General features: G+C 37.8%; 1 protein-coding gene across 1 annotated transcript; it reads right to left on the bottom strand.

The window, feature by feature from the left end:
- Nucleotides 1–5410: 5410 nt before the first annotated feature.
- Nucleotides 5411–8857, bottom strand: PPDPFL (pancreatic progenitor cell differentiation and proliferation factor like). The gene is made up of 5 exons (XM_054285048.1): nt 8790–8857; nt 8590–8686; nt 7476–7565; nt 7291–7390; nt 5411–6860 (listed from the first exon to the last, which is right to left on the bottom strand). The coding sequence occupies exons 2-5, from the start codon at nt 8642–8644 to the stop codon at nt 6848–6850; spliced, it is 258 nt and encodes an 85-aa protein (XP_054141023.1). The 5' UTR covers nt 8645–8686; nt 8790–8857; the 3' UTR covers nt 5411–6847.
- Nucleotides 8858–12555: the final 3698 nt, after the last annotated feature.

Consider the following 12555-nt stretch of genomic DNA (forward strand, 5'->3'; position numbering starts at 1 on the left):
ATTTTCCTTTTTTAGAGTTGGCTCCGTATAAATGATACAAGGGTCTGCTTTTTCTGAGCTTCTAATATGGCCTAGATTATTTCTTGGACACAGGAAAATACTTGTGCATTGGCAGGGGGGAGGGAGGTGGGCAGGGAGAGGGTTGGCTTTTTTTCCTTTAACCAGAGGCAGAAAATATGTCCTAAAGATAGGCTGATCCATTCTAGGCTTAAAAGGACTGCTGACTGCCCTGGCTGTCCTTTCTCTCTCATTTTCCTCTTTCTATGTGGGTGCTAAAATGAAGTTTGTTCCTGTATTGTTTGTTTGTTTGTTTGTTTTTAATTAGTGCAGAGAAAACCAAGGATAGAGGAGAGAAGAGGAAAAAAACTCTGATGATAAAAATATAAAAAACTCTGTGAGCCTTTGAGTCATAATGATTCCTACATATAATTAGGGTTTTAGGTGGGTGTGAATGACTATCACTACCATCCACCTTGTGATCCTTTTTGTTGTTTTGGTCTTTTTTTACTTCAAATCCATCAACAATGAGTTTACATTTATTTATTACAAAAAGCACTTTTTCTTTCTGTGTATTTTTAAATGCCGCAGATGCTTTAATGTCCAAAGGGAAGTGAAGGGGCATCCATTTTCAGAATTAGTTATAAAGGCCTTATATAATTTTATAATGCCAAGCAGTTGATGCCTTTCAAGATTAATAGCCAATGCTATGTTGTAAAAATGCAGAATAAAAGTCAATCCTTACATGAGAGAATTACAGCCTAAGCACATTTCTCTCAGAAGGTCTGAGCTGACTGGTTTAGCTACTGGAGCTCTATTTTAGCGGTGAGTAGGTGTTTAAGAAGTATTTCTATTATAAAGGTGCCCCCTCCAGACAAAAAATGAGTTAAATTCACAGTACAGTGACAGACACACAGAAAAACAACTTCCCCACGAGATACATTAAACAGTAAAAGAAAAAAATTAATTTAGGACAATAATTATAACACCAAGTAGAACTAGCAGTGGAAGTAACAATTTATTTGCAAAATGTATTTCTGTTTGTCAGTCTTTTGCAGCCACATTGGAAAGAAATACAAAGGAAGTAATACTTCATCAAGAAAAACATATCTTTGGAAAGTACAACATATGAAGGAGGAAGAAATTTTTGTTGCAGTGTTTTGTTTTGGTTTATTTTTTTCACAAATTGATTTTGAATTTTGCAGGCAGACATTTCATTGTAACATAATGTGAAGGTATTAATACATAAAACATACAGTTACCTTGCCTCTTACATGCAATACTCCCCTCAGTTTGTTACTGCCATGGAGATATTGTGCAGCCACCTAACACATCCCATCAATGTGATGCTGTGGTGGTTCCAGATTTCATCTGAACTTAAATGTATGGTGAGTCAGAGCTGGAGTCATGGCAGCATTTAATTAACCTGCTTAAAATATGTTGGGGAAACACCTATTTAAAGACACTTATTTCATTTTTTATTTTACCCCTAATATCATCCTTTCACTTCTGGACTATTATGAAAAAGTGAAACATGACTTTATTTATAGATTCTTAGAAAGATATTTTCTATCCAAACTAGGTTTAGTGTAAGAATCTTCCATAGGTTCCAAAATTCTATTCAAAGTGTAAGGTGGCTTTTTTTTCAAGATGAAGAAGCTAGTCTCTATGTAATGTAATAATATTAAATAATGGAATTAAAACAAAAAAATGTACAATACATTTTCTCAAAGAGAGGATCAAAAGCTATTTTAAAATTTAATTTTAAAAAATGTGTGGTTTCAGTTGGACAAGTATTTAGATGTGATAAGTAGAGCTCTTTAAACATATTCTTTTTTGAGATGTTAAGGAACTTACTCATTAAATTTCATTTCAAAGTGAATTGGGTGGCAGTTCAGGATCCAAGATTTCAAAATGGCTAACATTTTGATGCCATGCCAATACTGCACCAAAGGCCAGGAAATACTGCACTTTTTCCTTCTCTTTTGGATCACTTAGCAATGGTCTGTAAACTAGAGTCCAAAACATACTCTGGGAACCTAGCTTTTAGCTTTGACTCACAGAAGCAAAAAGCACATCACCAGCTGCTTCCACTTATTGATCCACTTCTACAGTGCTGAAATACTTCTTGAAGTTGGTGTAGCTGGATATTAAACAAAATCATGCAACCTCTTCAGAGAGATTCTTGAAGAGAAGCTGGAATCAGCACTTTAAAACTTTACTTGTAATTTAGGTTGTGCATTTCTGACTAGTACCTGACCTGCTGTCCACAGAGAAATTCAAGTCGGTACCAGTGGGAAAGATCTTTAAAGATGAAGGTGATCAACGACAAAAAAAATTTATTTTACTTTATTTTACTTTTAGGCTGTTTTACAGACTCTCCATCCCTGACTACTTCAAAGTCAGGATGAAGTGATTTTTCACTTTGTGCCAAAAGAGCAACAGAAAACAAAACAAAATAAAAGGAAAGGAAAGGGAGACAAAATCAGAATATGTTTCTGAAAAGCTACTTCCAGTCCCGCTGGATTTCTCATGAACATCCAGGCTTCAGTCTGTCCTGGAGATGATCCCCACAGGGTGGCTGACATCAACCTGTACCTTAGTTCTCCTAACTGAAAAAAGAATTTTATCTTGCACCCAGTGGTGTTACTTCAACTAAACAAGTGAAGTGAGATTATATCTTCTGTATTACAGGTATGAAATCTGCCTGCTCTGAAATTCAATTAAATGAAAATTAATTTTGTTGATGCTAAAGATGGTTGAGTTTGAAGGAGACACAGTGGTTAACATAGCTAAGAAAAGAAACTTTTTGAGTGTAGAGGCCCTTTTTTACTCCTTTTATGAGCTGCACTAACTTTATATCTCTGTACTGATCATGCTCTGTCATTTTGACTAAAAGCACTTTTATAATTTTATTTTTGAGAAAAAGTCAATAGAGTGTCTCTGAACATACCATCAAGGACTGTAAGTGGGACCTGAATCTTCTCTTTTTTCATAGGGCAGGGAAACACCAATTTCTTTCGCTGCAGTTTCTGAGAGGGATGGAAGTGGAAAAAAAAAGGAAAAAATGCTTTTCACAACTCCCTCCCAAAACTGTGATCTGATTCTCTTCTTTAGTAGTGATAGCTTCTTTCTATTACAAAAACCTATCTTCTAGTGATTATAAAAAGTATATTTCACATCTGCTACTGCCAGAACAGCTTAAGATGGCATATGACAGAGTGCATGACAAAAGAAATCTGACAGAATCCCTCCATCAATGAAGAGTCAGCCAGGGCAATGAACATGGTCATGGTCAAAATTTTCAGTCAGCAGCTGTATGTGCAATAACCCGAGAAATGTTTTGCAAACAATATTAATCCTGGTAGAAATGTCTGAGTAAACCCTGCTTGGGTTTTCCCTCATAGAAGAGTTGAGAAGAGACAATAATAGAGAGCCTTCTTTCAAGAAGAAATAATGAACTATTATTTAAGATCATGAAAAAAAAAATGAAGAGGGATTTGCAATTATTTTCAAGTATCAGGATGTTGCAATACCACAAAGAGAAGTAACCCTAACCAAAAAATTACAAGGATATTACTTACTTCTAAGAACTCAAAATTAGTTTGATTTGCTGTTAGATTTTCTCTTCATTCTTATATTGAAAATCTGTTGTATGTACCTCGGTCCATTTATCATTCTTGCTTCTGCAGAAAAAGTAAGTTTATTTTTAAAAATCCCATTTCACTGAAATAGCTCCAGTCTTTAGAGTTAATCCTCACTATTGTCCATCCACAATATACAGTATTGCTTACCTCACATACAGGCAAGAAAACTCTAGGAAAGAAATGTAACTTTACAGTATTTCTTTCAAATAACAACTAGGGAAAATTCATTATTATGAATTTCTCTCTCTAAATGTGCAGGGCAGCAGATTTCATCCTTCTTGAACCAAAACAAATGGTAGAAGAATTTTATTCTATTTTAACTTTTAAATATGATACTGCTAGGACCAAGGCACTATGACTTAAATTTCCTTTTAGAAAAGAAATGGAAATCTATTATTACGTATTATTACTATATATGTGCTTAAGGTAAAGAAAAGAAAAATCTTTCTCAAGGCCAGCTTTCCACTCCTAATCTGGTTATGATAGTTGGATCTAACTTGGTATTTACATGCTAGCACAATTCTTGTGTCTAATACTCACTTTTTTCTAGATGGATAACAATGTACAGATTAACTTAAAATAGATCTCTACTTATAGACCTTATAACAGCAAAAAGCAGAAAAGTGTTTCTTTTCTATTACAATTAATCATTGATCAAACATTTGTATTGTCTTGGCCAGGCTGGCACATGAAATGATACTGTCTTCCTGTTTTCCTTACTCTAAGTGACATTTAAACGATACAATATAGCTTCCCCTTCCTATTTATCTCAGCTTCTCTTTAAATCAATTAAATTTTGGCTTTCCCCTACTCTCAAAGGTGCATTGAATTGGCATTTAAATCAAGAAAACTAACATTTCCCTATTACTTGGACATAAAAAACTGCAGGCCTTTGTTTGCAAGCACTTTCATGTTCCGTTTACCCATATCCTCTCAGGAGTTTGTTATAGCAACATTAGATATTAATTAATGGAGCTGGCCCATTGCATACTTTGAAGAACTGGCACAGACCACTGTGAGTTGGCAGGGGTGCCCAAATGCTGAGCTGATCACAGCAGCAGAGGATGTGGATGGCATGAGGATGGCATTTCTATCATATGGTTGCCATTACAAAAAACAAGTTGTTCATAGAGCCTAAGGAGATGAAAGCAAACATGCAGCCTTCTTCCCCTCACCCTGAAAAATAACTGTGTTTTGGTTCAGGGGAGCTTTTGTGGGATTTAGCAGCTTATCAACTTTTTAAGCCTGTTCTGCACCCCAAGTTTTGGCTCTGTAAGGACAGAAGCAGTTTAAGCTCAGTGAGTAATATGGAAACTTGTCACTGATTTTCCACAGTGTTTCCTGAATCACGTATTTCACATGTGCAATAATAATAAGGTTACAGCATTCTTTCTTCTGTGACTTCAAGAGAGATCTTCAAAGAGAGTCTCAGTCACCTTCTTGTAACTATTCTTGTGTTGTCTTTCTTCCTTTACAACATGGTTTTATAGAAAAAGGTGTAGGGGCTTTTTTCTTAGTTTGCACTCCTTTTCAAAGTCACATCAGACCTTAAAGTGACTAAAGGAAGAATGCGATGCACACACAACATAGACTTTTGAGGGGGTTTTAAATTTTTCAAACAATTTGTTTAAAAAAAAATAAATAAATACACATTCAAAACAGAAAACCCAAATCTAAACAGCATTTCCACCACAGGCAACATAGAACACCATTTTGCTTTTGGAGGCCAAAAATAAGTCAGACAAAATATTGATTAAATCTTTATTAATAAAAAAAATTTAGTATAAAAAAGGTCATTCTGTATACTTCGAGAACAGACAAAGATGAAACTATACAATAGCAGTAAAGTAAGACACAAGTCAATTTAAAGACCCTTGAAATCAAGTTTTCAGAATTGTGCTCTTTTCTGTTGTCATCTGCCATGCCTTTATTGCCTCCACCAAGACTGTAAACTCCCTGAAGCAACCACTTGATACACCTTGGAGTTATGCATAACCATGACAACCATTACCCTATAATAAAAAGATGTTGCCTACATTAATGTTTGCTACTGTTAGTTCATCCAGTGATGGACAAATATCCAGCAGGTTTAATGACAGCACATCAAAAAGTTGCATAGATACTAGTCACAAATGTTATAATCCAGCCAAATACTTGTTATTTCCCATAGTCCTCGATGTGTTTCAGTCATGCCCAGTAGAATAAACAATTGTTATACTAATTAGCTTCATTTAGTCTTCAGCAATGCAACGTTACAGTGCCTTTCAAGAGCACGACAAAAGTACATTGGATAACAACAATAATGTGATTACTTTGAGTGGAATCCTTTGCCAGATCTAGCCCTCATAACTAATCTGGCAGAGAGCAGAATATTGATAGAATTTGCCACTTAGGAACAAGTAGGTCTTTAAGCCACAACAAAGCAGGCAGAAGAAATCTAAAACAAACTAGAAGTATCAACTCTGATTATGGTTGTTCTTATCCTTGGAAAAGGTCAGTTTCTATTAGGATTACTGGTTTCTTGCTCCTCTCCTCTATTCTGTCCTCAAATACCAGCATACATAGGTAGGAATGAAAGTGGTACCTGGATATTTGAAGTTGGGATCTATGCACTCTGCTTGATCAAAGAAACCAAACTGATTATTGCTTGTTCATATAATTGGGCTTTCTAAAAGCAAAGCTACTGACAAGCATTCCTGTAAACTTACACCCTGTAACTGGTACACAAATACTGGATAAAAGACATGTGCCACACAGCAGTCCTACTCTGGATTATATATCTGAATCTTGCTTACATCAGTGTGACTGCCTATAGAGCTGGTATCTTAAAGGCAGCTTAACTGAATCACCTATTGCAAAGTCATTCAATACACATCTTCCTCCTAAATCCATGATGTCTTATTTTTTCTGTCATTTTTCTCTAATTATTCGAGTCATCAGGATGTTTATTCCTGGAAACTTTCATTAGAGAGACATCACAAATTATGGCAAATCTGGAAAGAACACAGTAGGCCATGGATATGTACATTAAGCAGTATCATTTTAGCTACTGAAAAAATATTTTGAAAATACACTTTTCCACTCTCCTAAAGGTTTTGTTTTCCTCTTGCAGCTGAATCCAGACATTAGGAAGATCCCAAGCCTCTTGGAAAAACAAGTCTGTATGTAGCATCTCAGTCAGAAAAGCCATCATGCTGTCCTTTTCAACTGTTGGTACTGCGGAAATATATTTATAAAGGTTATAAACATAATTTTCACTGTATTTACCTCAAAGACATTTATTTATCTGCCTAAGTATTTTTTAATGCATTCATATCAGATTTTTAACATAAAGTATAATGGCCAAACCGTATAAATGGTTGTGCAAGTTGTAGAGGTAGATGATTAAATAAACATCACCATAAGTGTGAAACAGTAATAGGCACTGCCACCTGCCTAATGTGAAGTAGCATATGAGTTCATTTGTTAAAATGAAAACATAGAAAGGTTGCATAGCATTACACTTGATGTATATTCTACTTAAATCATCAAAACAGCATTGCACCTCACCAGATGGTTTTAGCTGATTATGACTTGTTTACTAAAACTGTTACCAAAAGGAAAGCAGAGCAAGTAAGTTATCCCCTGTTTTAAAAGCAGGACTCACCTGCTTGCTGAGAGTGTTTTTCTGCCAACAGTGGGTGGAGAGGGTTCACTGTGGAAGAAGCTTTTTATCCACCAATGTTTATCAATTAACTCTGGTAACCCTGCCAAAGGAGAAAAGCCCACAACGTTAGCCACTGGATGAATAACAGGAAAAGCTGAAAAGTGTTTCAAAGAAGGGAACAATACCATGCAATGCTTTGTCCTGGTCTGTAATGTTCACAGCATCCAAACAGCAGGAGGAGCTGGAAGAAACGCTGGATTCCGAGTTCAGTCTTGCTGTTCGTGGAAAACAGAGACACACGCAAAAAAAAAAAAAAAAAAAAGTGCTTTGAGAGAGTGCACTCTTTATATGTCAGGAGCTTTTCAGACATGCTGCTACCTCAGAGGAAACAATTTCACTGAGCCACAGAGTGTAACTGTTCTACTACAGTTTTCATAAGAACTTTGATATCAGTTTCTCTCTCACTCTACTCATACTTCCCTTAAAAGCATACTGAGATCTGTCTGCATAACTTTCACTGAAATCACTGACAAAGCCACTGATCATGGCCACACTGCTGTCAAGACAAGCAAGTACATCCTTGAACATTCATGTCCACAACAACCCAATTGCCATGCTTTCCCTTATGACACAACTAAATACTACACTCCCATTAGTGTCCATCGTGGACCTAGGAGTCCTAACATGCCACGTGTACTCGCAAAGCAGTGATTATTTCAGATATTTAGAAACAAAAATGTGAATTGATTTGTATTGTGCCTAGATTTCCAAAGTAAATAGGAAGTAAAGTAAGTAGGAAGTAAATAGGAAGTAAAGTAAATAGGAAGTAAAGGTAGAAACCATGACTTGCTAGGCTAGCACTTTTACTAGGTCATGTTTTATACATATATACATATATATATACATATATATATACATATATATATAAATATAGATATATGTATATATAAGACACTAATAAATAATTCTAAGTAGAATAATTTAAAAAATAAAGGTAGATAAATAACCAGAAGCAGATGGTCACTAAAACTAAAGTTCTGTGATATGAAAAACTCTCCAAGAAATTAAAAGCTATTTAGGCAAAGACAACTCTTTGCCTCCAGCTCATCTAGACATCACCTGAAACACTTTCTGACACTTTCAAACACAAGTGCCAACAACCCGGCCACTTTCTCAGGAGAGGCTCGGGGGCTCAGCCTCCCTCCTCCAGAGGCGCTCCCCAGGCAGGGAGAGAGGAAGAGGGGAGAGAAGGGCGCGGGGTGTGTTTGGGGACAAGCTCCCGCCCCGCCGAGCACTCACTCCTGTAGTACTGGTTCTTGGCCAGGAGGCAGCCGGCGGACGGGACGGAGGCCATGGCAGCTACTCGGCGGGGAATCCGGCTTTCTCCAGGAGGAGCCTGCCGAGGAAAGGATGGACGCTCTGTGCCGGGGGAAGGACGCGCTGTGCCGGGGAAAGGAGGCGCCCGGCGCGGGGAGCACTCTCCCGTCGCTGCGGCTCACCTGCGTGAGGGCCGGCGGCCGTGCACAGGCAGAACCCGGGCCCTGCTCCGCACCGAGCCTCTGAGAGGCCGCGGCCGCCCTTTATGGGACGGGCAGGCGGCTCCCCCCGCCCGGGGGCGGTGGCACAGGCGGGACGGGAGCGAGGGGACGGGAGCGAGAGGACGGGAGGGGATGGGAGGGGACGGAGGCCAGGGCTGCAGCTTCCCTGCGCCGCCTGGGTCGGCCCGGGACAGTCAGTCCCCGGCGGTTCCCGCGTCCCCGCAGCGGGCCCTCGCTCCCCGCTCCTGCCTGTGGTCCCGAGCACATCGCTGGCGTTGGGATTAGGAGCTGCTGCGTTGAATATTCTCGTCCCCATGGGCAATGGGAAGAGCAGACAGGTGCCGGTTTGGATGAAGATTTTTGCTCAGAATCGCGAACGTGGCTATGCATATACACTAATTTCTTTAGTGGAGCCAAAGGAATTATCTCCACTCTCACGGTAATAATTAAAACTGTGATCGTGCAGTCTTGGTAAAATTAGAATGAAGTCCAAGATAGATCACAAAACTACTTTTGCTTTCCCAAGATAAATGCACAGCTCCTTTCCATTGTTGCAATCATACTGTATGGCAAAACTAGTACAACTGTGTGTGACCTCACCTTTCAGAACTGTCAACGGAAAAAGTAACAAATAGCTTTGGCTATTTGGTTTGCTCCCGCTCCACAGCAAAACTTTTTGTCCTTTTTTTCTTTCCCTAGCAGGGGCTGTGGGTAAGAACACAGAGGTGAAGTGTGTGTGGTACGATGTTACTGTCACATCTGCTTGAATAATGAATTGTATCTCAAATGATAAGGACATAGCTCATAATAGCTTCTAGCATTTTTATAAGAATGTAAACCACACTGCAGGGGCACCACCTCTAAAACAATACCCACACAGCATTTGTAGCAGGTAAGCAGAGTGTGTTTTCATAGGCCTTTTTACTGATATGCTGTCAGTCTTGACAATGTGGTCATCTCTCCTTGCAGAGAGCAAAGATTGAAGGCTTATCACTGAGAAATCTGCAAGATAGACACAGGATATTCCTTGCAGATGACTTCATACCAAGCAGTAACACCAGTTACCCCATACATTTTATCCTGTTATGTAAAAAAACACTGTAAGAGTAGTAGTACTCACTGTTGCAGCTTCTTGTTTATGGATATGGAAATGTATTAGCTTGTTAATACTATTAGCCATTAATTCAGTGTATCGGTCACTTCGTTTCCTGCCTTAGTAATCAATTTCCATTTTCAGTCTTGTTCTGTTTGAAGGCAATAAATTTCTGCAACACCCCATTTGTTTTTGTCACCATAAGTGCCCTCACACTGAGCACTGTTGAATTGTCAGATCCATTCCTGAAAGAGAGGAAGCGTCTTCCCAAAGAGCCATAAGAAATGGTCTTCTTGGGCTGTGAGGGTGGGCATTTGTAGTGATGGCATTGTGTCCTAGACAGAGCTAGTAACATTATCATTTATTGTATCTGCTTTTGTCTTTCAGCTTTAAAATCCTGTTTTAATGTTTTGGTAATGTTCATTGGTTTGTCAAGGACATTATCAGAAAAGCTGTTTAGGCTCTAACATGCCCATGGTATAGGCTTTGTATTTTACAAGGAAACAGACATAATTTTCTCTCTTGCAAGCCTCACAAATATCCATCCATTTCAGAGCCATGCCAAAATACTCAGGAGCTGGGGAACCCCAGGTCTGTAAAATTTTCAATTGTTTCATGGCTGCACGTGTATAATTTGGCTTTATCATTTAGTGTACATTGTCATGTAGCAATTTTGGTTTAGAGCCTTTTTTAATGCACTGGAATAGAAAGGGCTTATTTAATGAGAAAATTTCCACTATTTCTCTCACTTAGTCTGTCATTATGTTCTATCTATTGTATTTTCTTCTAGTAAGAATACAGCATCCTCTGAATGTAGAACTGCAGGTTTCCCAAGTGTTTTTTCTTGCATGGTCATTCTGGCAGACTGTTTCTAAAATACTGGCACAATTATTTTAAAGTATTGCTACAAAACCAAGGCATGCTATTGTCTTCAGCTAACAAGAGGAATTCTGAGATCCATAGGAGCTAAGATAAAATTTACCAAAAATCTTACATGTCTCATATGAGAGCTGTTTAGGAGTTTATTTTTTTATAACTGCTTAATTCCATACTTCATTTACCCACTTATAGCTGTCATTTACTTCAGATCCAGATTTAAGCACTCAGTATGTTGATAAATCAGATTCTCAATCAGACACTGAAAAACTTGGTTAGTGGCCACCTGCGATAAAGAAACTCACATAGCATCAATTACAAACTCAGGGGCAAGGTTGCTATTTAACTTTCAAGACAGCATTCAATTGCCTTAACCACCGACCCATTATTTTCTCCCTGAAAGCCTTGGCTCCATCACTTCTCAAATTCTGTCATGAATATGGAAGTAGTCCTATTAAATACATGCTATAGTCTTTTGAATATAACAAACTCAGTTCATACCCATGCTTTATCCAAGAAGAGGCAGGGGCCCTATGAAATAAATAAGATATAAATAAATACATAATCCCCAATTTTGTAAAAACGTGTTTACAAAATGTACATTTCCAGCCCCTTTAATTAATAATACTATGACCTTAACAATAGTGTTAATATAGCATTTCTGTATGCATAACTATTAAATAGAGGCTGTTTTGTTTGTGATCCCATGAAACATGGATACTTCTCAGAAAGTAACTTGAAATTAAAAATTATATCAATATGACTGATTAAATGGATCAATCTCCCACTGTATTGTGCCAGGATTACCTGACATAACCCTTTATTGCACATTAAAAGCAAAACATCACTGTCACAAAAAGAAAAACAAACAGTCTATATTGAGTTATACTTTGAAGCTGATCTGTTAATTATTTACAAAAAAATGTTCACTTCTTGGAACATCTGTGAGCCTGGTGCTTTCTGGGGACTTGTTTTGGGTATTTACTTCCATGCACTTTTATGACATTTTTTTACTTTTCCTTGCCATTTAACCTTCTCTAAGAGTACTGTGGCATTTGAAATTCTACAGTGTTGCTTCAGAGCTGTGTCCTGTGTATGATTATATTGGTGCTCTGAGAATGTTTAGAGAGATATGAACAATTTGAGTGAAGGCAGCTTTCTGAATGCATATGCAGAAAGGTACTGTTTTGGCACATGAGGGTTGAATATTCTCTGCCCACAAGTCTCTGGAAAAGCAGATTTTGCACCTTTTCATAAATCATAGAATCACAGAATAGTCTGAGTCTAAAGGCACCTAGAAGAATCATCAAGTCCCGCTCTTAAGTGAGTGGCAAATACAGGGATCGAGCCCACACCTTGGCATTATTAGCACCCTGCTCTAACTAACTGAGCTGATCTCAATTAATCTTATTACCCATCTACAGCTAACATGTCATTTCAATTTTTTACAGAAATTATAAATCACTCTTTTTTTAAGGGAAGTGTGTACCAGTTCTCCATGAGAAGACCAAACTTCCTTGAATTTTGTTAATACATCCATTTTGTAATGGGTGCATTGACATTTTTAGAGAACTTTCAGAAACATTTCCTTCATGTATCTCATGGATTAGTTACTCTAATTATTTACTATTTATCTCAACAAATTGTTTTGCATACCTAGTCTGTCAAATTTTGAGAAGAGTCTATAAAAGAGGCTTGCATTAAAGAAACGTCATAGTTCCATTATATGAAGTAAAAAAACTTTGCCATGCGAAATTT

This window comes from Melozone crissalis, unplaced genomic scaffold, assembly GCF_028551555.1.
Source record: "Melozone crissalis strain CALT ecotype California unplaced genomic scaffold, PUWL_Pcris_2 ptg000042l_1, whole genome shotgun sequence".
Classification (NCBI taxonomy): Eukaryota; Metazoa; Chordata; class Aves; order Passeriformes; family Passerellidae; genus Melozone; species Melozone crissalis.

What these genes read in the sequence shown, in the direction of transcription:
- PPDPFL (XM_054285048.1), bottom strand. Translation starts at nt 8,644, where the DNA reads ATGGCCTCCGTCCCGTCCGCCGGCTGCCTCCTGGCCAAGAACCAGTAC. An exon ending in CAAGAACCAGTACTACAGGA is followed by an intron (nt 7,566 to 8,589) that starts GTGAGTGCTCGG and finishes TTCCACGAACAG; the next exon opens with CAAGACTGAACTCGGAATCC. An exon ending in CCAGGACAAAGCATTGCATG is followed by an intron (nt 7,391 to 7,475) that starts GTATTGTTCCCT and finishes CTCCTTTGGCAG; the next exon opens with GGTTACCAGAGTTAATTGAT.